Source organism: Hypanus sabinus, chromosome 5 (assembly GCF_030144855.1).
Source record: "Hypanus sabinus isolate sHypSab1 chromosome 5, sHypSab1.hap1, whole genome shotgun sequence".
NCBI lineage: Eukaryota > Metazoa > Chordata > Chondrichthyes > Myliobatiformes > Dasyatidae > Hypanus > Hypanus sabinus.
Window position 1 is genome coordinate 40,861,616 of NC_082710.1, and position 26,776 is coordinate 40,888,391.

Here is a 26,776-nt window from a genome sequence, read left to right on the forward strand (position 1 = left end):
CCTCTTGAAAGATGTTCTGATGATGGCCTCCAATACAGAGATCACAGGGTCACCAGATGCTGCATGGATTTGCACAGGTCTAGTTTTATTCTCCTTTTCAAAGTGTGCATAGAAGGCATTGAGCTCAGCTGGGAGTGAAGCACCACTGCCATTTATGATGTTAGGTTTTGCCTGCAAGCCCTGCCAGAGCCAACGTGCATCCCATTCTGTCGCTAACCTCAATCAGAATTGCTTTTAAAATAAGCTTCTGCAGGTTGTACCTGGACATCTTGTAGAGTTCTGGATCACCACTCTTGAATGCCAAAGACCTAGCCCTCAACAGACTACAAATCTCTTGGTTGATCCATGGTTTTTGGGTTGCATATGCATCATATCATTTACCATCGTACTATACACTCTTAAATTATTCCTGCAGACCAGTCATTAAGATCATATTGTAATCAGTACAATGACTAGTGAGGTTAATGGAAATGTAAATCAGGTCAGATAACTCATCAACATCCAAAATTTTAGTTACCATCTCCTGTGTGAAGAGCATCTAATCTTCAACTCTTATCCCTTCCAGAATTTCCATTGTTCTGAAACTTCCAGGAAAGTAAACCTCACTTTGTTCACTCAGCACCATCCCTCACCCCACATCCTGCACTTCATACACTCACATAAACCAAAGCAATATCATTAAGGCGAAGTGCCGTAGGACTGGCGAGTACCAAATGCTGTCCCATTATTCAAAAAGGGAAGTATGGATAATCCTGGAAACAACAAGTCGGTGGGTTATGTCAGTGGTAAAAAAAAAGCTACTGGAGAAGAGTGCTGGCCTAATTGGGGACAGTCATGTCCCGCTAACTTAAGTGAGGCTTTTCAAGGAGGCGACAAAAGTGAATGATGAAAATAAATCTGTGGACATTATCCACATGGATTTCAGTACAGTGTTCGACAAGGTGCCTCATGGAAGGCTCATCTGCGAGATTAAGATACATGGGATCCATGGTGAAGTGGCCATTTAGATTCAGAATTAGTTTGCCAATAAAAGACAAGGGCAATGACACCTTGATGAAAATGTAGATGGATGGATTACTAAATTCACAAACAATACAAAGATTGGTAGTGCTGTGGATAGTGTCGAGGAAGGCGAAAGGATACAGTGAGATATAGTCAATTACAGATATGGGCAGAGAAATGTCAAATGTCACTTAACTCACACAAATATGAGGTGTTGCATTTTGAGAGATTAACTGTAAAAGGATAGTATACAGTTGATGGCAACACCCATGACAGTGTTGAAGTACAGAGAGATCTTGAAATGCAAGTCCACAGTTCCTTGCAAGTGGCTACACAGGTGGTAAAGAAGGCATATAGCAAGCTCGCCTTTATTAGTCAAGGAACTGAGTTCAAGAGCAGGCAGTTACAGTACATTACAGCATTATAAAATTACAGTTAGGCTGCATCTGGAATATTGCGTTCAATTCTAGTCACACCAGTACTGGAGGAATGAACAAAAATGTTATTGGTATTGTGAAAAAATAATCAATTAACTGATCAATTTTATTTTGGAATAACTGATCAGTTTTAATACAAATTTGTTTCTTTGCTTGTGAATAGTTTCTTATCATTGAAATTTAATCCAAATTTTGTGTTAAACTGGGTACTACCTTTACACCTACCTTGTAGAGTATAAGCACCCAAAGAGGCAGCATCTGATAAAGAGCAAAGCAGCCGTCCATGAAATATATCCCTTTTAATTTGAAGATACAGTAAGTACCTGCAAAGCAGCAAAATTAAATGGTCAATTGTTTGAAAAAAAGGGAATTAAATATACGAAAAGCAAGAATTTAGTTGTTCCATACCTCCTGAACTCATCCCAAATGCTGGTAAAATGGGAGTTGCACTCAAATTATTACTTTTATTCGGGAAATTGTTCAAATGTAAGAATGGGTGGGTTAAACTGGTACAGACTTGCAGTACAGGACCAAGACTAAGCTGTGTTGGTAATATTATATTTTTGAGAAGAGATTCTCCTAATCAAACTTTCTACTCATCATATCTAATCCCTGAGTCTCCCCATTCCCCAGCATTGTCCGACTATATGATCCACACCATCACCCACCAATTCCCCATTACTACATTTCCATTTGTCCTTTTGTAAAACTGACCTTACCAAGACCACCTTGAAAAAAAGGAAAACGATCTTTACTTAATATCAAGTGCAAAAGTACTTACTTCCTAATATTGAACTGAAAACCCCCTGACACAAACATTTTGGCCTTGAAATACCTCCACACAATGCCAGAAGGAATAGTGTTATGCAAGTGAAAATCAGGTTAATCAGGTTAACTACTAGAGCAACAACACTGTGAACATTCCTGGGTGTCCTGAAAGCTATCAGCAAATTTGACTCCTGACTTCATTAGGATTTTCACGTGCTGATGCCTTTTCTCTGGCATCAGAATTCCCCGTGTGAAATCAGCAATACAGCAACAACCAAAATGCATTACAATGGTAAATTTTAACCTCACTAGTATCAAATTTGACAGTATTTATTTATTCCTTAAAGAGGAAGGTCTTCGTCCCTTAGGAAAATGCTATCTAAAGAGCCAACACTTTTGTGGGGGGGCAGTTTGTGCCTCAGGAGACTGAGTGAGTTTTCCGAGGATTTAACAAAACGAATCGATGAAGTGGTGGATGTGGTGTGTATGGATTTCAATCCAGGAAAGTATGAATTGATACACTTTGGAAGATTGAACTTGAAGGTGGAGTACAAGGTTAAAGGCAGGACACTTGGCACTATGCAGGAACAAGGGGATCCTGACTGTTGCCGTGCAGATTGATAGGGTGGTTAAGAAGGATTAATTTGTGTTGGCCTTCATTAATCAGGGGTTCGAGTTCAAGAGTCACCCGATTAAGTTGCAGCTCTATAAAACTCGAGCTCTATAAAACTTTATAAAATTCGAGAAGTGTTCTATAAAACACTTCTGTAGTCAGTTCAGGTCACATTGTTACAGGAAGAAGGTAGAAGCTTCAGAGAGATTATGAGGATGCTGTGAAGATTAGAGAAAATATCTTGTGAAGAAAGCTTGAGCAAGCTTGGACTTTTCTCTTTGGAGTGAAACAGGATGAGTGAGAACTTGCAAGAGATGTACGTATAAGATTATGAAAGGCACATACAGAGTGGACAGACAGTACCTTTTTCCCAGGGTGACAATGGCCACTACCAAAGAAAGTCAGTTTAGGATGAGTAGGGAAAGGTTTAGGGGAGATATCAGAGATAGGGTTATTACACAGAGTGGTATGAGTCTGGAACACACTGCCAGGGATGGTGGTGGAGGCTGATGCAATAGGAACATTTAAGAGACTCTTGGATAGGCGCAAGTATATAAGAAATATGGAGAGTTGTGGATTATGTAGGAGGAAAGGGCCATGGAGTAGGTTTATATAGGTTGGTATAACATCATGGGCCAAAGGATTTGTGTTGTGCTGTACTGTTATATGTCCCATGTACTAGCACTCAAACCACATTGCATTCTCTACCTCTACTATTTTATGTGTGTTACTTTGCATTCTTTATCTTGGTGTTTCTTGGACTGCTTTGCCCTTGCAAGTTGAGGCCACAGTCACTCACAGTTTCCTTGACTTGGTAACCTTCCAGTCTGCTATTGTTGATTTCTGTCATGTCTCAGTGTTCAATAAGATCACACAGACTTTATAGTTATGGAGATCAGAGTTCATCTGCTCTTCCTTTAGCTCACAGAAACAGGCGCTGTGGGTGCTGGGATCTGTCTGCACTGCAAGCATCCCTGAAGTGGAAGCACCCAATGACTGAACTCATGCATGCAGTGTTACCGCTTGCAGAGACTTACCAGTGATCTCTTGTCAGGAGAGCCTTCTTGCAGCCCTGCAGGTTTTCTCTGCACCCCTCCCTCTCAGCAAGAACATGTCTACTTCCAGAGCTTGTTATGCACATCCTCCTTACCGCACACCCAGGAGCACACTCTCACCCAATTCCAGTTCACATGCAGGTTCGAATGTATTGTTATCAGTCGTACACATATACAGCCAAACGAAACAACATACCTCCGGACCACAGCACACCCATAAAACATGTATCACATGCAGCACGTAAACCAATATAATATCATAAGTTAATAAAATTTATAATGCCCATGTCATGCGCAGTACAGACAAGCAGTAAACAATGATTGTTGCAGCATCCACAAGGAAATCTGCAGGTGCTGGAAATTCAAGCAACATACACAAAATGCTGGTGGAACGCGCCAGACCAAGCAGGACTGACGAAGGGTCTCGGCCTGAAACATCGACAGTGCTTCACCCTATAGATGCTGCCTGGCCTGCTGTGTTCCACCAGCATTTTGTGTGTGTTGTTGCAGCATCCATTTGTTATGTCGTGACACTCACAGCAACGCTACTTCAGCTGTAGTAGGTCCATTTTCAGCTGAGGTCACAGCTATCAAGCCAAGTGTCAGCAACAACAAAACCCTGCAATTGTTCAATAGCATTGTGTCCACTGAAACCGACCCACTAGGAAACCCAACTATACTGTCCGATGAACATAACAAGAAATTACAAGATTTAGGAGATGAAAGGAACAGAAATGGAGGGAAAAAGAGTCGGGGAGTAGCATTGCTAACCAGGCATGGTACAATAGCTGCAGAAAGGACGGACATCATAGATGGATTGTCTTCTGAGTCAGTCAGTGTGGGTCGAAGTCAGAAAACAGGAAGGGAGCAATCTTGCTATGGGAAGTATTCTATAGATCACCCCCTCATAGCAACAGAGACACTGAAGAACAGGTAAGGGGCAAAATAACAGAGTTGTTGTCATGGAGGTCTTCAACTTTCCTGATAATGAGGTGGAATTATGTTGCTATTGGGCAGGAATAGGGGAGCATAGATTGGGGACAAGTTTACTCAGAGAAATGCACAACAGAAATATGGAATTTGTTTTGGGAGGACTTGCTGGGGATTCTGGATAGGCAGAGAAAGGATGGTAGAGTGAAGGAACTAATGCTGACAAGAGCTGTGAGACATCTGGTTAGGAGGAAGGTATGATCTCACTTAAGATTTAGGAAGCAAGGATCAGGCAGGGCTCTAGAGAGTTACAATGGAACCAGGAAGGAGTGAAGAATGTACTAAGGAGAGCAAGGGGGACTATGAGAAGGCCTTGGGCAAGTAGGATTAAGGAACACGCCAATATGTTCTACACATATGTGAAGAACAGAAGCCTAGTCAGAGTAAGGGTTGGACCAATCAGAGATAGTAGTGGAAACATCTGCCTGGAGTTGGAGGTTCTTAACGAATACTTACCTTCAGTATTCACCTGTCAGAGGGACGTTAACAATTGTGAGGACAGTGTCAAACAGGCTGATATGCTTGAACATGTTCATGTTAAGAAAGGGGAAACACTAGAACTTTTGAAAAACATTATAGATAGATAAGTCCCCAGAGCCAGATGGGATATACCACAGGTTACTACGGAAGAGAAATTGCTGCAACCTTAGCAGTGATCTTTGTGTCCTCACTGGTCACAGCAGTAGTACCAGATGATTGGAGAATGGCAAATGTTATTTCTTTGTTCAAGAAAGGGATTAAGGATAACCCTGGGAAGTGAAGAACAGTGAGCTGCAGTGGTGGGCAAGTTATTGGAGAGGTACTTCAGGATTTTCAAGCATTTGGAGAAGCATGGTCTGATTAGGGATACTCAGCATGGCTTTGTGAGGGACAGGTCATGCCTCACGAGACTGATTGAATTGTTTAAGGAAGTGACAAATCAAACAGATGAAGGTAGAACAGTAATGTGGTGTATATGGATTTTAGTAAGGATTTTGATAAGGTTCTCTATGGTAGGCTCATTCACAAAGACAGGAGGTATGGAATCCAAGGAAACTTGGCTATGTGGGTACAGAATTGGCTTGCCCATAGAAAGCAGAGGGTGATAGTGAATGGAGAGCTTTCTGCCTGGAGTTCAGTGACCAGTGGTGTTCTTCAGAGATCTGTTCTGGGACCCCTCTTCTTTATGATTTTTATAAATGCCTTGGATAGGAAGTGGAAAGTGGTTCTTAAGTTTGAAGATGACAAGAATGTCGGTGGAATTGTGGATAGTGTGAAGGGTTGTTGTAGATTTCAACAGGACATTGATAGGGCTGAGAAGTGGCAGGTGGGGTTCAACCGAGAGAAGTGAGGTGATTCACCTTGGAAGGTCAAATTGGAAGGCAATTTGAAGGTTAACGGCAGGATTCTTGGCATTGTGCAAGAACAGAAGGATCTTGGGGTCCATGTCAAAAGATCCTGTGAAGTTGCAACGTTAGTTGATAGGGTTGTTAAGGAAGTATATGGTGAGTTAGGCTTCATTGGTCAGGGAGATTGAGTTCAAGAACAGTAGAGGTTATGCTTCAGCTCTATAAAACCCTGGTTAAAACACACTTGGAATATTGTGTTCAGTCCTGGTCTCATTTTTGAAAGGATGTGGAAGCTTTAAAGAGGGTGCAGAGGAGATTTATCAGGATGCTGCCTGGATTGGAGGACATGTCTTAAGAAGATGGTTTGATGAGGGATTTTTTCCTTTGGAGACGAGGAGCATGAGAAGTAACTTGATAGAGGTGTATGATGATAAGAGGCATAGATTGAGTGGACAGCTGGAGACTTTTCTCCAGGGTGGAAATGGCTAGTGCAAAGGGGCATAATTTTAAGGTGTTTGGAGTGAAGTATTGGGGGGGGGGGGAGGGGGAATGCATCAGAGGTTAATTCTTTATATATTACGATGGACACATATGGAAACCCATGCCAGGCATGGTGGCAGGGGCAGATACATTAAGGACTTTTAGGAAACTCTTAAATAGGTACAGTGCATAGATGATAGAAAAATGGAGGGCTACGTAGGAGGGAAGGGTTAGATTGATCTTTGAGTAGGTTAAAATGTCAGCATATCGAAGATACTGTACCCATGTTCTTTACATCAGCATTAGAATGACCAACAATGTTGTTATTACAGTAAAGCAATTTCTTGACTTTGGTTTCTTGCCTCTTTATCTACTGTATCATTGTACCGTAAATGAGAATACGTCATATTGTGCTATGGGAAAAAGGAAGATCTGCTAAAATTGGTGAGGTTTCCTGGTATAGTATTATACATAGCTCCAGTAAACTAATAGACAAACTTCTGGCTAAAAGATGAGAAAGTGAAATAAGTGTCAGCTGAGATTTACAGTGAAGTGAGCATGCAGCCAATTAAGAGATGACAATTATTTCACGTTGAAGTGAAAATGTGAATTTTGGCTGAAATGCTGCCAATTGACATTGAGCCCTCAATTTTTAAAAACATGGAATGATTTTCCATCTACTGCAGGTATAAAATCCATGGGGCAGGTCTCCTCTGTTAAGAACTACCCGTGCAAAACATGGAAATCCTGGAATGTGGTGTCATCTACTATACTGCCCGTGGTGTTGACTGCTACGCCCACTGAGAAATGGAATGTACCTTGCAATATGCCTCTATTGTGCCACCTTCAGTGTTACTCTCCCTGCAATATCCAGAGTTGTTAGGCATCTGTTTAAACAAATGACAAGCAGTATTTTACCATGTAAAATTATTTTCTTTTGGCCAATGACTTCAATAAAAGTTGTGAAATTAGAATCCAGTCTGACTGTTGAAACTAAGAAACCACAGATAGTCCTGTGTAAGAACTAATGTAAATTTGTTTATTTTCTACTCAAAGCTATTTATGGAGGATTAATTTATGTTAACTTAATTATATTCTTTGACTCTGCCTTTTTATCACTGTCCTGCAATAGAAAGGTACCAAGTTACGGGTGTTTTATTAAAAGCCCTACTTGAACTGATGTGACCTCTATTTATTTTCAGAGTCTGCAAAAGAGAAGTGATGCGTGCATTTTGATTAGTTAGCTGACCTAGCCACTGGCCTCTCCACTTAATCAAACAGAAGATATTCATTGCTTAATTTATGCTTCTGACAAATGAGAGATATCTCTTTCCTGCTGGGAGAAAAGAAATTAATCCAGAAATAGGAGGAGGTAGTACATTTTAGATAAATGGGACAAGACATTAAGGTCAACAATGTCTGGCTTTTGGATGCTATTAAGGGAACTAAGTATCATCCACGCCACACGTGTATATATCGGGAACCAGGAGTACTAGTTGCCAGCATAGTATGAGGCCCTACTGCTCTCAGCACAACTGTTTAGGAAAATCATTACCATTTACTGATTATTTAATCAAAATTTTCTTTTGATTGTTGCCATGTTTTTCCATTGTTGTTTTACATTTCTACAGGGAGTGATAGAACAGTCACTGAAACAACACTGAGTTTTAAAGAAACATGCGTCAAATACAGGCAAATGGGAATAGTTCAGCTAGGTCACTTGGTCGGCATGGATATGTTGAACCTTAAGTTAAGTGTCGACAGTCCCCAGGAGCTCCAAGAGTTCTGCTGGTTTTGATGTGTGCTCTTCTAAGCATCATTTCCTGAGGTCAAAATTACGAAGATACATGCAAGAAATTCAGCCCTCTGTTCTTGACCTAGGCAGTGTTACACAAAGGAATCTGACAGTATTATTCTTAGTTTTGCTATGTTTTTAGAACTTTGCAAAATAGTGCAAGGTGGGATACTAATACCATTTTAACACCAGGACAATCTTCTTGGCAGATTCTGGCAGTTTTGGTAGTTGGATAGTGCAATCAAGAATTGATTAGCAGTTGATTGGCAATCAAGATTTGAATAGCTCAGACTCAGCAGAAAACAGCTGATTGGGCAATCGAGGTCAGGTGACCTTGCAATGGGCAAAGATCAAGCAAATAAAAAGAGGGAGAGCCCTAGTGGAGCAGCCTATTGGGAAGTGCCTGGTATGAAAAGTGCTAGTCTTTGGCTTGAGAGTCTTCAAGGAGGCGATGATGCCAGGCACAATTGGAGAGGGTGATGACATGACCACTAAGCTGATTCAGTGTGCTATGTGCATGATGTGGGAGGTCAGGGACACTGATGGTGCACCCGGCTGCTACAGCTGTGGAAAGTGTGTCCAGATTCAGCTTCTGCAGGAGCATGTTGCAGCACTGAAGAAAGAACTGGATGACCTCAGGTTTATCTGTGAAAATGAGAGTTTTCTGGACAGGACCTACAGTGAGGTCATTACATTTGAGGATACTGGAAGAGAGAAAGGGGGTGATGATGAGGAAGAAAAGGATGCTTGAAGTACAGGAGACCCCAGGGGATGTACCTCGTAAACAGGTTCACCCTCTTGAAAGCTGTCAGGACAGAAGATACTGCCAGTCTGAGAGGTGGACAGGTCTGTGAGCTGAAAATTGGTGCAGAAACAGAGCTGAGGAGTCAGATATCAGGTACAGCTATGGTAGTAGGGGACTCCACAGTAAGAGGAATGGAAAGGGGTTTCTGTGGCAACAGGTGAGATTTAAGGATGGTGTGTTGCCTCCCTGGTGTGAGGATCCAGGACATCATGGACTGATTGCAGGGAATCCTCAAGGGTGAAAGTGAATAGCTGGAAGTGGTAGTGCATGTTGGCACAAATGACATCGGGAAGAAGAGGAAGGACATTCTGCAGTGGGACTTAAGAGAACTCAGAAGAAGGCTGAAAAGCAGGACTTCCAGGTTACCTCTGGTTTGCTTCCAGTTCCTTGTGCTGGAGAGGGCAGGAACAGGGAGATAATGGATCTGAATGTGTGGCTGAGGAACTGGTGCAGGAGGCAAGGATTTACATTCTTGGACCACTAGGATCTGTTTCAGGGTAGGGTTGAATTGTACAGAAGGGATGGATTGCACCTTAATAGGCTGGGGAACCAGCATTCTGGCAGACAGGTTTGCCACTGCAACACAGATGTGTTTAAACTAAGTAGTGGGGGGAGGGGATGAACTGGAAATATAAGGATGGAGTTAAAGGGAAAGTGAAAATAAGAAAAGTTGAAAAGGACAACAGAATCAATGGAATAGAAAGCTCAAGAAGAGATCATACAGTATAGCCAAGTGAAATAGGAATTGATATGAAAGGAGAGGGGAGTAACAAATTAAAAGTATTATATATGAATGCACGAAGTATAAGGAATAAAGTAGATGAGCTTGAGGCTCAGTTGGAAATTGGCAAGTACAATGTTGTGGGAATAACAGAGACATGGCTTCAAGTGGACAGGGCCTGCGAAATGAATGTTCAAGGATATACATCTTATCCAAAAGACAGACTGACTGGCAGAGGGGGTGGGGTGGCTCTGTTGGTGAGGAATGATATTCAGTCCCTTGCAAGGGGGGACATAGAATCAGGGGATGTAGAGTCAGTATGGATAGAACTGAGAAATTCTAAGGGTAGAAAGACCCTAATGGGAGTTATCTACAGGCCCCCAGTCAGCAGTCTGGATGTAGGGTGTAAGCTGAATGAAGTTAAAATTGGCATGTCGCAAAGGTAATGATACAGTTGTCATGGGGGATTTCAACATGAAGGTAGACTGAGAGAATCAAGATGGTACTGGACCCCAAGAAAGGGAGTTTGTGGAGTGCCTCCGAGATGGATTCTTAGAACAGCTTGTACCGGAGCCTACCAGGGAGAAGGCAATTCTAGATTTAGTGTTGTGCAATAAACCGGATATGATCAGGGACCTCGAGGTAAAGGAACCATTAGGAGGTAGTGACCATAATATGATATGTTTTAACCTACAATTTGAGAAGAAGGGAAAATCAGATGTGTCAGTATTACAGTTGAACCAAGGGAACTATGGAGCTATGAGGGAGGAGCTGGCCAAAGTTCAATGGAACAATACCCTAGCAGGGAAGACAGTGGAACAACAACGGCAGGTATTTCTGGGAATAATGCAGAAGGTGCAGGATTGGTTCATTCCAAAGAGGAAGAAAGATCCTAAGGGGAGTAAGGGGCAGCCGTGGCTGATGAGGGAAGTAAAGGGCAGTATAAAAATAAAAGAGAAGTATAACATAGCAAAGATGAGTGGGAAACCGGAGGACTGGAAAGCTTTTTTTTTAAAGAGTAACAGAAGATAACAAAAAAGGCAATACGCCAAAAAAAAAATGAGGTACGAAGGTAAACCAGCCGAGAATATAAAGGAGGGTAGTAAAAGCTTCTTTAGGTATGTGAATAGCAAAAAAAATAGTTAAGACCAAAATTGGGCCATTGAAGACAGAAATGGGTGAATTTATTATGGGAAACAAGGAAATGGCAGACAAGTTGAACAAGTACTTTGGATCTGTCTTCCCTAGTGAAGACAGATCTACAAACAATCTCCCAGATGTAATAGTGGTCAAAGGAACGAGAGTAAAGGATGAACTGAAGGAAATTTATATTAGGCAAGAAACAGTGTTGGATAGACTGAGTCTGAAGGCTGATAGGACTCAAATTTGATCAGACTCAACCGGGACCTGATGCTCTGCATCCCAGGGTATTTAAAGAGGTGGCTCTAGAAATAGTGGATGCATTGGTAATCATTTTCCAATGTTCTACAGATTCAGGATTGGTTCCTGCTGATTGGAGGGTGGCTAATGTTGTCCCACTTTTCAAGAAAGGAGGGAGAGAGAAAACAGGGAATTATAGACCGGTTAGCCTGACGTCAGTGGTGGGAAAGATGCTGGAGTCAATTATAAAAGAGGAAATTACGACACATTTGGATAGCAGTAGAAGGATCAGTCCGAGTCAGCATGGATTTATGAAGGGAAAATCATGCTTGACTAATCTTGAGTTTTTTGAGGATATAACTATGAAAATGGACAAGGGAGAGCCAGTGGATGTAGTTTTTCCTGGACTTCCAGAAAGCTTTTGATAAAGTCCCACATAGGAGATTAGTGGGCAAAATTAGGGCACATGGTTTGGGGGCAGAGTACTGGCATGGATTGAAAATTGGCTGGCTGACAGGAAACAAAGAGTAGCAATTAACGGGTTCCTTTGGAATGGCAGGCTGTGACCAGTGGGGTACCGCAAGGTTTGGTGCTGGGACCGCAGCTGTTTACAATATACATTAATGATTTAGATGAAGGGATTAAAAGTAATATTAGCAAATTTGCTGATGACACAAAGCTGGGTGGCAGTGTGAAATGTCAGGAAGATGTTATGAGAATGCAGGGTGACTTGGACAGGTTGGGTGAGTGGGCAAATGTATGGCAGATGCAGTTTAATGTGGATAAATGTGAGGTTATCTACTTTGGTGGCAAGAACAGGAAGGCAGATTACTATCTAAATGGAGTCAAGTTAGGAAAAGGGGAAGTACAATGAGATCTAGGTGTTCTTGTACATCAGTCAATGAAAGCAAGCATGCAGGTACAGCAGGCAGTGAAGAAAGCTAATGGCATCCTGGCCTTTATAAAAAGAGGAATTGAGTATGGGAGTAAAGAGGTCCTTCTGCAGCTGTACAGGGCCCTACTGAGACCCCACCTGGAGTATTATGTGCAGTTTTGGTCTCCAAATTTGAGGAAGGACATTCTTGCTATTGAGGGAGTGCAGCGTAGGTTCACAAGGTTAATTCCAGGGATGGTGGGACTGTCATATGTTGAAAGATTGGAGTAACTGGGCTTGTATATACTGGAATTTAGAAGGATGAGCGGGAATCTAATTGAAACATATAAGATTATTAAGGGATTGTACACGCTGGAGGCAGGAAGCATGATCCCACTGATGGGTGAGTCCAGAACTAGAGGCCACAGTTTAAGAATAAGGGGTAGGCCACTTAAAACAGATGCAGAAAAACATTTTCACCCAGAGAGTGGTGGATATTTGGAATGCTCTGCCCTAGAAGGCAGGGAAGGCCAAGTCTCTGGATGCATTCAAGAGAGTTAGATAGAGCTCTTATAGATAACGGGGTCAAGGGATATAGGGAGAGGGCAGGAACGGGGTACTGATTGTGTACGATCACAGTGAATGGCGGTGCTGGCTAGAAGGGCTGAATGGCCTACTCCTGCACCTACTGTCTATTGGCACAAATATTTTGTAAGAGATAAATCTTAAAATTATTTTCAAATATTGCTGCAAATAATATGTTCTGTTTCTAAAGTAAAAATAACGTGGATTCTTTTGTAAACAAAATCCCAAAATACTTTTTCTTTTTTTTTCTCTATATTCACAAGTTCAATATTGAGTGTTATTCTCAGGAAGTAGAATAACCTATCAGCAGAACGTATTAAAATGCAGAAAATTACAGTTAATGTACAAACTCCTTACAGGCAGCGGCAGGAATCGAACCCCAATGTAAAAGCTGATGCTGTAAAACATTATGATATGTGCAATGCTACCATGCCACTCCAGGTATAGTCTAAATTAGTCTAAAATAAACATGTAGAGAACTAGACATGGATTCCTCTGGTTTATTTGTTGGCTTATAACAATAAAATGCAGTAAGAGCTCAATGTTCAACTCAATATTCATTGATGTAATGTACATAAATTACTGAACTTGGGTTACTGCTTCAGTAAAGTCATCTGGTGGAGATCAAATTGATTTTGCTTAGAGATTGCAAGTGATCTGCATTAAATTGAAGAATCATTCTGAGATATTTAATTGAAGGCATAGAATTACTCTATTTCAAGAGGTCAATAGAAATTTGAAGGAAACATCTTGCTCTGTCAGGCATGTATATCACAGTCCACCTGCAGTGTAAAGTTTCCTCTAACTCACTCCCATTACACGTCTTCAAGAATGAACCAGGAAGTTACTTCCTCCCTGTCAGGGTACACCAAGTGAAGTCAACTTGCATTGAATTTCATTGGCTTGCATTTCCTATCCAGAGATTAATAAAAATATTTGTGCTGTACTTAAAATACACATGCCAACCTTATATTGCATCACAGGACAATACAGTAATACAGCACAAAGTCTTTGTGCCACCTCTAGGAAAGGGTTTCCCAATCCTCTGCTCAAATAGCAGGCTTACATCATATTTAAATTTTAAGTATTTGTTCAATTCCCTTTAAGTTACAATTAAATAAATTTCTACCTTGTTTATGAGCAATACGTACCAAAGTTCAAAGTAAATTTATTATTGAAGTACATATGTGACCATATACAACCCTGATACTCATTTTCTTGTGGGCATATTCAGTAAATCCAAAAATCATAATAGAATCAATGAAAGACCACACCCAACAGGGCAGACAAACAACCAGCGTGCAAAAGACAACAAGTTGTGCAAATTCAAAAGAGAAAGAATAGCAATAAATTTCAAGAATACATGATGAAGAATCCTTTAAAGTGAGTCAATAGGTTGTGGGAACAGTTCAACAATGGGGCAGGTGAAGTTATCCCCTCTGGTTCAGGAGCCTGATAATTGAGGGGTAATAACTGCTCCTGAACCCTTGTACAGCAGTGAGAACAGAGCATATTCTGGGTGGTAGGAGCCCCTGATGATGGATGTTGCTCTCCTGTGACAGTGCTTCATGTAGATATATTCAATGCTGGTGAGAGCTTTAACCAAGGTGAACTGGGTCATATCCACAGCTCTTTGTAGGATTTCCATTCAACAATATTGGTGTATCCACACCAGAATGTGATGCAACCAGATTAGAGCAACTTGCTTCATGAAAGTTCCCTGTGTAATCACAGGTTCTTTTTCAAGTTAAGATAAATCTCTGATCTCTAGTCATTGAGCCAACAGTTTCATTGACTTTTGTCTGTCAAAACAATTTAAGATTATGGAGAGAATAGAGAACAATCTCCATCTTTTCTAATTAATCTCTTGTACATCCTCTTGAAATCTTGATACTTACTTAAGGAAGACTGCCCAAAATTGAGTACAGTATACATGAGCAACAACAATCTATTTAATAAGATTTAAAGTGCTTTTATTTCTTTTGTGTTACATACTTTATTTAAAGCCAATGATCCTAAGAAGTTTTAGCTTTGTTAACATACTTTCCTATCTTTGAAGATCTAAATAAACTCTGATCTATCCAGCCTTGAATGTTTTAAGATGCAAAGTATATTTATCCTCAAAGAATGTACAAATTATACAACCTTGATATTTGCCTGCTTACAGGCAGCTACATAGCAAAAAACCTGAAAGAGCCCAATTAATAAAAAAAAGACCACTCCCCCAATGCACGGAGAAAGAGGGTAAAAACACAAATCACGCAAACAATCGAAGCGAGCAACAGCATTCCGAACCAGACTGAGTCCTTAGATCTAATCCCCACAGCAGCCTAGAGCAGGCCCAAAGCCTCGGTATCAGTTCATCAAATTAACAGGGCACGGAGCACAGCAGCAGGGGGCAATCTCACAGCCTCAGCTCCGTGAAAAGAGAAGTGAACATTGCCTCCGATTCCCGCACCTGCCTTTCTAGTTTCTCTGGACCAGTGTTTAAATTGTCCAAGTTCCAGATTGTACCTCACTTAGGACCTGGGCCCTGGCCCACCAAAATGCACTGGGCCTAGACCGCACAGCTCAGCGATTCATCGTGGGTCTAGATTTCACCGCCCCGGCTAAAGCTGTTCTCAGTCTTACCAAATCCGCTCGACGCTTAGAGCAATCATAACTTGCACCCAGGTTAGCTAGATAGACATCTTGATATTTTGACAATAATAACTACAACAATTTGTATTTACATAATACTCTTAAAGGCAGCAAAAGTGTCTAAGGTCTCCTCCAAACTCAACTTAGCCTCAATGATAGTAGAGGAGGGCATAGACAGACATGTCAGAATGGGAGTGGGAAATCAAATTGAAATAGTTGGCCACAGGGAGATCCTACCTTTTGGAGAGGGAAGGTGCTCAATAAAGCAGTCACTCAATTGTGTCAGGCCTCATCAATGTAGAAGAGGCCACACCAGCAGCACCAGATACAAAAGATGACCCTGACAAACTTATAGATGATTTCTCTAACTTCTGGTCTTTCCTCCCCCTCCCCCCCCCCCACCCCTGTCTTCTTCCATTCCCTATTCTGGTTACCTTGTTACCTTCTCACCCTTTTTCTTCTCCTTACCTGCACATTATTGGGGAGAAGGTTGCAGAACGGGGCTGAGAATGGGATAAAAGGATTAGCCCTGACTGAATGGCAGAGCAGACTTGATGGGCTAAATGGCCTAATTCTGCTCCTATGTTTCCCCTCTCCCTTCCCTTTATTGAATGGTCCACTGTCCTCTCCTATTAGATTACTTGCTTATTGCCCTCCATAGATGCTGCCTGACTTGCTAAAATCCCCCAGCATCTTTTGTGCATTGCTCAAGGTTTTCAGCATCTGCAGAATTGCCTGTGTTTATATTTGGTCCTAATAATCAACCCTAGATCCCCAGGCATATACACTATTGTGCAAAGTTCTTAGGCACAAAACTCTTAGCCAGGGTGCCTAAGACTTTTGCACAGTAGTGTATTTGTCAACGTGGAGCAGATAGCGAGTTTATAAGTCTGGCGGGAGCAAAGGATGTTGTGAATGACAAGGGGGGGTGCTGTGCAGGAGGAATGTGGGGCAGGTGGCAGAGGAGTGCTAGTGGGTGGGGGTGCTGGCACAGATGCAGACACACCCAACCCCGAGACCAGAAAACATTTGGTTTCCTGATCATTACAGAATCTCTCTCTGGTGCTTCCCGCTCCCTCTCATGATTCCCCTCTCCTTGCCCCTTTCACACTCTCGGTCCACAATAGAGACCCATAACAGAATCAGGTTTATCATCACTCACAAATGTCATGAAATTTGTTTTTTGCAGCAACCGCAGTACAGTGCAATATATAAAATTATTACAATACTGTGTAAAAGTCTCAGGCGCCCTAGCTATATACATGTGCCTAAGACTTTTGCACAGTTCTGTATCTGTATACTTCCCTCTGAAAAGTAACCATTCACCACTACTCTCTGCTTTTTGTTTCTCAGCTCATGTTATAACATATCTGTTTCTACTTCTCTATTCCCACAAGCTTTCATTTAGTTAACATGTCTGTTATTACTATTTTTTCAAACATGTGCAAAGCAGCAACCCTCTCCATTGTGTCACCAACATCAAAGCTTCAGTTAATTTAAAAATCAAAGTTTTAAACTCACAGTATAGTTTTCACAAAAAAATTAAAGTACCTGGTGAGCTCTTCCTTGACCTTCATTGGTTCTGCAGGATAAAATTTCACTCTGAAGCACATGGTATATGGAGGCTGAGCTGAAATATTATGAAAAAAGAAGTAAGAGTGATACAAAGTGAATACAAAATGCTGGAGGAGCTCAGCAGGTCAGGCAGCATCCATGAAAATGAATAAACAGTTGATGCTTCAGGCCAAGACCCTTCTTCAAGACTGGGAAGGAAGAAGGAGGATGCCAGACAAAAAAGGTAGGGGGAGGTGATGGAGGGCCACCTAGAAGATGACAGGTGGGTAGAAAAGGTAAAGGGCAGGAGCTCCTCCAGCATTTGCTCTGAATTTCCAGCATCTGCAGAATCTTTTCTGTTTACAACATAAATACTTCTGTATTTATTCAAGAAATGCTCTGGGCCACAGAATAAATCATGCAAAACAAGCCTTGTAATTTCAGGCATGGCTCTGGGCAAAAAGCTCATTGCTGGAAATGGAATGAAGTTGCATGAAAAGGCAGCCTCGCTCAGTGCACATCAGGAAAGAAACTACACAAAATAATATTTCACTTCTCACAATATTTGGCAGCTGCTTTATGCACCACTTGTGATCATTTCATTTTGAAACACAAATTTTAATATTTGTATTATTTCTCTTGTTGCAAGCATGTGCTCACTTTTATTAATCTGCTGTAAATAAGTGATTCTAAAATTATATTTGCATATGAAACTGCCTATCCAGCAGCGAACCTTCTACATCAACCCACATGTCAGGAGTTTTCATCATCACTCCACAGACTAAAAGAGTAGACAACTGGGCATTTGCAAACAGAGCCAGGAGATCTGAAGCCTGAAGGAAGAGGAGTCGGGAACCAAAAGAAAAGACAATTTGAGATCGAATCGTAGTTTCCCCTTCACTGCAGTTGATGGAATTTTCACCTCTAGCTCCTCCATTTCTGCATATCTCCCCTCCATCCCTCACCCCACCCCTCAGACAGAACAGGGATGAAGTTCTCCTGGTCCTAATCCATTAAGCCCATCAGCCTTCCCATTCAGCACATCAGTCTTCACAGCTTCTAACAGCTACAATGTGACCCCACCACTTCTGGCTTTCTGCAGGGATCTGGTCTATCTATTTAAATAAGGATGTACTTGTGATTGAGAGAATGCAATCAATGGTCATCATTTGATTATTGAAATGGCAGGGTTATGGTGTGAAGTCAGATCAACCAGAATGAGCCTGTACTCACTTGAGTTCAAATGATTGAGAGGTGATCTCCTTGAAACACAGAAAATTCTTAATGGGTTTGACAGTATAGAAGGTAATAAATCCCCTGCAAAGGGCACATAAACATTGTAAAGAATCTGCAAACAACAATCTGCTGGAAGAGCTCAGCATGTCACGCAGGAGTTCAAACCATTGAGTTCTTCCAGCACACTGTCCGTTGCTCCAAATTCCAGCATCTGAAACCTCTTGTGTTTCTAAAGTAACGAAGTAGAACCAAAGGGATATTACTCCCTATATCTAAGCTACCTGATCCCTGAATTTACACAATCTGCTGCTACTTATAAATAACTAATTAAGGAAACTCTAGAAGAATAGATTGAGGAGGAGAAATAGAATTATTTCACATGCAATTTCTGGATATGGGAAACTATTGTTTTTTCACACAATATTTTGCATCTGAATACTTCTAAAAGAATGCCATCTGCCAAATTTGCTGTAAACAAATTAAGTTTAGAGTTTTAATCTGTATTCCATTTGTCTTTCCACTAGAGGACTCTGAAGAGTATTTTTACTTCTGTCAATAATAATGTGGGGCATTACACTCTCTCCCATATTTGTTTACTGCCTTCCCTGTCCTCCAGTATTTAACTGCATTGAACAAGGGCTGTGCCCAGCATCAGATCATCTGATGTGAGCCAAGGCCAATTTTTAACATCCTCTGATCCTCATTCCTACATGTGTTATATCTAAGTTATCATCTTGGAAACTAGCTTAAAATATCTCAGAGCAAAAAAAAATATTTCTGGCTCAGTGTAGGTTCTCTTAAAACATCCCTGTGATGAATATAAAAAGGACAAGCAATTACAGATGCAATTTAAGGATCCTTAGTTGTCTGTTATTGATTTTAAAACATTTCAAGATGCTCCACACTTGGCAGAAAATCAATATCTAACCACATAGGATGTTACTGCAGAAGTAACTGGCTCAGGAGAAGAGACGGTGGTTTCCAAATAGTCTATTATAACCAAACAGTAGCACAAAAGAATTGCCTGATATAAAACCGTCTGAAATTGGCAGCATTTTTCTCAGTCAGCTGTTAATGCCAGGGTAGATTGAGGCCTTATTTACACAGAACTGTTGATATTTTCCACCTCCATTAACAGAGGGAGAATAAAAAAAAGTCAAACTTACATTTCATTTGTTTCACAACTGACTTGTTGGATTCCAGCCAATGCTATGAAATAAAAATAGGAGATTGATCATTAGAAAACAGTGCATCTCTCTTTCTCATTCTTTTACACTAACACAAAGATTACTTTGTGTTGTGTGATGTATTTGCCAATGAATCTCAAAGGTTCACTTGCATTTACTTAAGAATGTGAGCCTACAGGACAAAGAATTATTTGGTCAGCATTTACTGTGCAAATACCAAACGAATGAAAAGCTTCAGTAGCAATTAAGAAATAAACCGAATCTCATATTTCTGGAAGAATTAAAAGGGTCATTAGATAATCACAGCAGACATCTAATTACAAATACAGTATACAAACATAAAAATTATTTGAATTCTAACTTCATTGTCAAACTTGTGTTGAGCTTCATCAGCATTCTGCTGCATGACTGACTAAGATGCCTTTTGGCAAACCTGGGACATGACACTGGATGGCTGAAGCAGGGTGTAGTGGTGGTGAGGAGAGAATGCTTAAATAAAATGAGTGAACATACTTCAAACAGAATCGACGGTCTAATCTTACAATCAGCCTGCAGGGGAAGAAAGGTCAAAGATAACAGCAAAATAAAAAAAATACCATCAGATCAGTATCTCTTTCAATGTAATTCAGAAAAAAAAAATCATGAAACATTAAAGAGCAAGGTTTTTATATTTTCAGCAGAAAACCATTGCACATTATTGACTTCTGGTTATATTTTACATTAGAAATTAGAAGGATCAGGTGTTTACTGGAAGGCACTTGTTTCAGAAAACCATCTGCACTGACTTGGAATGAGAAACAAGTGAGAAGGTAGCAATGTGGCAGTGGCATTAAGAAGGGTAAGTTTTTCACATAGAGAGTGGTGAGTGCGTGGAGTGCATTGCCGGTGATGGTGGTGGAGGCGGATACAATAGGGACTTTTGAGAGACTCTTAGACAGGTACATTGAACTTAGAAAAATAGAGGGCTATGTGGTACAGTAATTCTAGGCAGTTTCTAGAACAGGTTACATGTTCGGCACAGCATTGTGGGCCAAAGGAGCTGTAATGTGCTGTAGATTTCTATGTTCTATGAAACAATTCCAAAAGGGCATTAAGGGGCCAGAATAAGCATGAAGAATTTTATACAGTCAACAGAAGCATTTCACAATCGTTCTCTTAAGGGAAATTCCTATAGACCAAAGTATGCAGAATCTAACATAATATGCTCTTAAATAAGAAAGGGCATATTTGCTTCTGTGTGAGATAAAGGGAGTAATTTTGAAATGCGGGCATTACTGTAGCTTAATGAATCTATGTGGCCCAGTAAATTCCACCAGCTGTTCCACATTATTTTGCTGCTGTGCAGTTCCTGGGGAGTGCAGGAATGATCCCAGGCACAATGGCAAGTCACTAGTAGCTTAGTCTTATGAGAATGTCAATAAGAAGGGACTTTGAGATGGGCACCAACCCCAATCCACCTCATTATCATCTCAACCACACAGGGCCATGGTTATACTTTGCAAAGTTCAAGGCTGTAGGCCAGTTCCCCTGTAAGACTATTCTATCTCTTTAACAATGGAGAAAGATACTCTAAGAAGTGTTGAAGAAACCTAGGGCTGGGAAATGGCTGCAACTGAAATCTAACAAAAGTTAAACAAAATTTCTTTTTGAAACCTATCCAAGGGACAGAGGAAACAGTCAAAAGGCAAGGTAGTATAGCAGTTAACAAAATGCTATTACAGCCCCGGGTTTAATTCCACTGGTGTCTGTAAGGAGTTGTACATTCTCCACATGGCCATATGGGTTTACTCTGGCCCAGGTTTCCTCCCATATTCCAAAGACATACAAATTAGAGTTAGTAAGTTGTGGGGCATGCTATGTTGGCACCAGAAGCAAGGCGACACTGGCAGACTGCTCCCAGCACATCCTCAGACTGTGTTCATCACTGATGCAAACAACACATTTCACTGTATGTCTCGATGTACACATGACAATAAAGCTAAACTCACTCATTCCATCAACCTGCACATAGCTTATATTCCTGCATATTCATGTGGCTATGTAAGAGTCTCTTAAATCTCTCTATCATACCTGCTTCTACTACTCCCTGACACCACATTCCAGGCACCCACTGCTCTCTGTCTAAGCAAAAACCTGCCTCACACTTCTTTGATGTTCACCCCCTCCCACTTTAAAGGCATGCTCTTTAATATTGAGTATTTCTACCCTAAGAGAAAGATTTTGGCTGTCTACTCTAGCTATGCCCTCTCATAATTTTATAAACTTTTAACAGGTCTCCCTTCAGCTTCTGCCACTCCAGAGAAAACAACCTTGGTATCTCAAACCTCTCCTTATAGCATATGTCCTCTCATCCAGGCAGCATCTTGTACACTCTCTCCAAAACCTTGGCATGATGGGGTGACCAGAATAGAATGCAACTCGCCAGATCCGTCCTAACCAGAATTCTATGAAGCTGCACTTTCCTGATTCTTAAAGTCAATGCCCTGACTAATAAAGTGGAGCCTGCCATATGTTTTCTTTACCACCCTATCAACTTGTGCATCTAGAATTTCTTTGCACATATCTGTAACTGATCTATATTCGCTACATGCTTTGGCAGTCTCCTACACTGACCACAACACCATGGATCTTTGAGTCACCTGTAAACCTACTAACCCACCCACCCGCATTTTCATCCGGATCATTTGTATATGTATCGCAAACAGCAGAGCTTCCAGTGTGGATCCCTCTAGAACGCCACTATTCATAGGTCTCCAGCCACCACACTCAGTCTTCTATGGGCAAACCAGTTCTGAAATCAAACAGCAGCTTAATCTTCTCGATTAACCAACCACATGGGACCTTGATGAAAGCCTTACTAAAATCCATGAAGACAACATCCTCTGCTCCACTAGTAGTGGCAAAAATTCACTTTGGCTGGTGGTCAGATCTCTCCATGCTGCACTGAAGATCAAAACAGTTGGTAAATCAGACTTGCCTGATCAAATTCTCCCCAAGCCACCCACCAGCTCTGAACCATCAATTGGAAAAGGTTAGAACTAGTATGCTCAGATGATTCCTTTTCAGTGTTACAAGGTGGGAGGTGAAACTCAAGGACAGTCAGGTTATCATTAGACGTGCAGAAAAGTGAGCCCCATTGTCCAGCCGCTTACTGGAAGATGGTTGTTGGGATGAAGGGGTAAGTCAAATTAATATGAGGCCTCAAACTAAGCATATCAAATCTTAAGCTTGAAATAATTTGGCCAGTACCAGGAGAAAAGCTTTACATTAAATGACATGCAGATTTTCCACCAAATGAGGTGGCCAGCATTTCCTGTAGGCAATGAAGGATTTTGAATAGGAGTCAAATGAGATGACTAGTTCTCTGGAAACCTTTTATATTTGTACTCTCAATGTCACTACAAATGCATGTGCAAAGGCTCAGCTGTTTCTTCTCCTGCTTCTTCTAAGATATCGAGGATGTCTTGCTTCCACCCCAACTCTCTCATTTCCAGGGGACTGATGAGGCTTAGTGGGAACTGCAGACCTCTGGCACTGATAAGGCAGCAAATATCAACTGCGGTGGGTCTTTGAGTGGTTGGGGAAGTAGCGTGCTCCTTCTACCATGTACGTATGATGGGCTTGTCCTGGGGATCTCTCAATCTGAGCCAACAGGTGTCATTAGGGACTCAACAGTGTGAAATTAGCCTGGAAAAGGATGCCGATGGTCACTTATTGCCCAAAACATTTTTGAAGCTTGCCCCTGAGCACTCTCACATTCACATTAAATCATGAGATTTAAATCACATCTCCATTCAACCCAAAACAGTTCTAAATTTAAGCTACCACTACAAGCTGACATCAGTTCGCTGCAAAAAAAAATATGGTCTATCTAAAATCAGCTGACCACTGTTATAGCAACAATGGTAGCACTAAAACTAATTTTATTCAGAGGTCGAGAGAGTATCCAATGGACAGGTAGTCATATGTTCATTGGAGTCACTGGCCAATCACCGGGATTCGGGGAATATTTCTGTTAGGTGTGGATTGAAGTGGAGTAAGTCATAATGGTTCTATGACCCATTAGCATGCTGGTACTCATGGTCTCCACTGATTAAGTGGAGACATCCAAATATGGCATCAGATGATTATCAAGCACGGGGCATAGCATTGCTCTATCAATTCATCTTTGAAGATAGGAATGGAAATTTTTTAAAAAATAAATATCATCTTTTCTGCCTGATTTAAAAAATGCCTTTAATACATACCCTTTGCTTCTCTGGATCAACATATCTAATGCCGAAGTAATCCTTCTCCAACAAGCTGAAGTGGTTGCAGACAAAATCAATGAGGAACTGACCTTTGGCGTCCCTCTGGAAAAGCAAAAAGAATGTCATCCCTCTCAAACACATATCAGAGCTGTGTTACCATCATCAATGTTTTGTAAAAATGAAGATATTTACTTAATTACCGCTAGCTCATTAAATCATAGGTCTGAAATTCTGTTCAAAATTATTCTTCTCTCACTCCATGTTTGAATAAGTAATTTCAGGCCATGTCCACCAAGTTAAAATTAAGAATTTTGAATATTAACTAGAGGTGAGAACTACAGAAAGAATGATTATTTGACTTAAATATTAGAGACATAGAAAACCTGCAGCACAATACAGGCCCTTTGGCCCAAAATCCTGTGCCAAACATGTACTTACTTCAGAAATTACCTAGGGTTACCCACAGCCCTCTATTTTTCTAAGCTCCATGTACCTATCCAGGAGTCTCTTAAAAGACCCTATTGTATCCGCCTCCACCACCGTCACTGGCAGCTCATTACACTCTCTGTGTAAAAAACTTAACCCGACATCTCCTCTGGACCTACATCCAAGCACAATAAAACTGTGCCCTCTTAAATAATAATTAAATAACAATTCATCTTTTTAAATCCACATTCAGTACCATTTACACAATACCTCTTTAGTGACCGACAGATGTTTCTCCGTTAGCGGCATTTAGTTTGACATTGTTACAAAAATTAGTATCGGTAGAAAGTCAAATGAACAATTATGAGTTCATTATATCTACCACAGACAGTGCAAAAGGCTCCAATGATATCAAGGAAAAGATTTTGCAATTGCTGTAAAATATTTTAATACAATTACCAATCACTCTGTCCCTAACAGTGTACTTTAATCTCGTTAACATAATCAATCCTCAACTCTTTACAGACAGGCCATGGAAGAAAGAAAAGGGGGGAGGAGAACCAGAGGGAGGTGATGGGCAAGCAAGGAGATAAAGCAAGAAGGGGAAAAGGAGTTCGGAAATGGTGATGGGAAGGGGGGGGGGACATTACTGGAAGTTCAAGTAATTGATGTTCATGCCATCAGTTTAGAGGCTATCCAAACAGAATATAAGGTGTTGTTCCTCCAACCTAAGCGTGGCTTCATCACAACAGTGGAGGAGGTCGTGGATAGACATATCAGAATCGGAATGGGTGGCCACTGGGAGATCATGCTTTTTCTGGGCTTCCATGGCATTCTGTCCCTTTCACCAATCAACTTCCCAGCTCTTTACTTCATCCCTCCCCCTTCAAGTTTCACCTATCACCTGGTGGGTCTCTCTCCTCTCCCCCCACCCACCTTTAAAATCTACTCAGCTTTTCATCTCTCATCCTGCCAAAGCATTTTGGCCCAAGACGTCAACTGTCCTTTTTTCTATAGATACTAACTGGCCTGCTGAATTCCTCCAATATTTTGTGTGTTGCTTGGATTTCCAGCATCTGCAGATGTTCTCATGTTTGTAATTGGAGGCTACGTGTTAGCAATTTACCTCTCAATGTACCCCTGGACTCAGTCTTCCATAACTCATTTCGCTGAGGAGAAATGATACCCTTCATATATGGCCCCTCAACTACAAACTAGCCCCAGTTTGCACATTTAGTGTGCCCCATTTATTGGCTTTGTTATTATTATTTTTTTCTTTTTCTCCTCAATATGGTTGTAATCCTATGAAAATGTTGCTTTTAAATGTTTTTATACTTCTAAAATATTTTTATCTTTTTAAGTACTTAAATTACCTTCACCTGCTTTCATCTCTGATGTCTCTGATCATTTTGAGCTGACATAGGCCTTTAGGCCATTACTGAAAGAGGGTGTCAAAACACTTTGTTTAGGGGCCTAGTCAATCTTGCCTGTGGAATCAAGGCCCGCAGATTGTTAGGAACCGCATAACTGTATATTTAAGTGCATCTGTAGAGTAACCGAAGGTAATTGTTCAGATCACACATGACCTGACCCATCTACGTCTAAGTCTAGAAAATAATGAAGCTCCACAACATGCCAATTTTTTTTTTTGTGGCAAAGGTCACAAGGAAACAAATAATCTTCTCTGTTTTCTGTAGCATTATCTTGCACCTCACAGGTCTGGCATCAAAGGTGTGGTGTTGGTGGTGAAGGGTGGACACTTAAATCGGAAGCACTTCTCTCTCCCAGTCAACCTTGAGTTTCTTGACAGGTTGTTGACGTGGCATCCATCCAAACTACAGTCACAATAGCAGTGCACTCCAGGCTGCAATCCTGAAGACGGTGGAATAGGGTTTTCTACTTTCACTTTAACTCAGCAATCAAGATTGGAAAAACTGTATTCTATACAGTTGAGTATTATTTTACTCAACTGTATAGAATACAGTTTTTTTCCAATCTTGCACATTCCTTCCAAGCATTCATTGGATAGTCTTTGCTTAACAGTTTAAATAAAATAGCATTAAAATTCCAAAGGGAGAGAATTATCTCAAGTTGCATCAAAAACAAGCCAAGCACGTTTTCTATGTTTCTATATTTTCTATGTTTCTATGATGTCTGCAAATATATTTGTTTTGTTTGACAAAGAGTAATCCATCTTTTTGAGTGACACAATCTTCAAACTGTAAACACTAAATAAAAGCAAATGTTATTTTATGCTACACTTGCTCAGTTCCTTCTGCTTCAATATACAGTAGATTCTGGTTCACTGGGACCAGCACATTTTGGTCCAATTAAACAGCTTCCTCAATTAGCCAAAGTTTTATGGAAATCGTAAAAAAAAAGACAAACTAGTGTTTAACTGAGTAACAAATTATTCATTTAAATAAAATAAAGAACAAATTAGACACTGCCAATACTATTGGTGGTTGTCCATTGTATCCAATGTTGACAGGAAACCTGTGCAAGACAGTTTTTGTAAGTGAAAAAACCATTGTGCTGGAACAATTCCATTCTCTTGACCTCAGAAGTTCAGGTCCACTGGCACAAATAGATGTCATAACTGGGGTCTTCCCTGGTTACAGTGGATGACCATGACATTTTCTGTGCCTCG

General features: G+C 40.9%; 1 protein-coding gene across 1 annotated transcript in view; it reads right to left on the reverse strand.

The window, feature by feature from the left end:
- The window catches only part of frmd3 (FERM domain containing 3), a 156,434-nt gene that overhangs the window by 50,418 nt on the left and 79,240 nt on the right, over positions 1–26,776 (reverse strand). Inside the window, exons 2-5 of the mRNA XM_059969085.1 lie at positions 23,698–23,802; positions 19,430–19,472; positions 17,025–17,103; positions 1,665–1,762 (exon numbers count right to left, since the gene is read on the reverse strand). Of these exons, the coding sequence (XP_059825068.1) occupies positions 1,665–1,762; positions 17,025–17,103; positions 19,430–19,472; positions 23,698–23,802 (325 nt within the window). The remainder of the gene's footprint in view (positions 1–1,664; positions 1,763–17,024; positions 17,104–19,429; positions 19,473–23,697; positions 23,803–26,776) is intronic.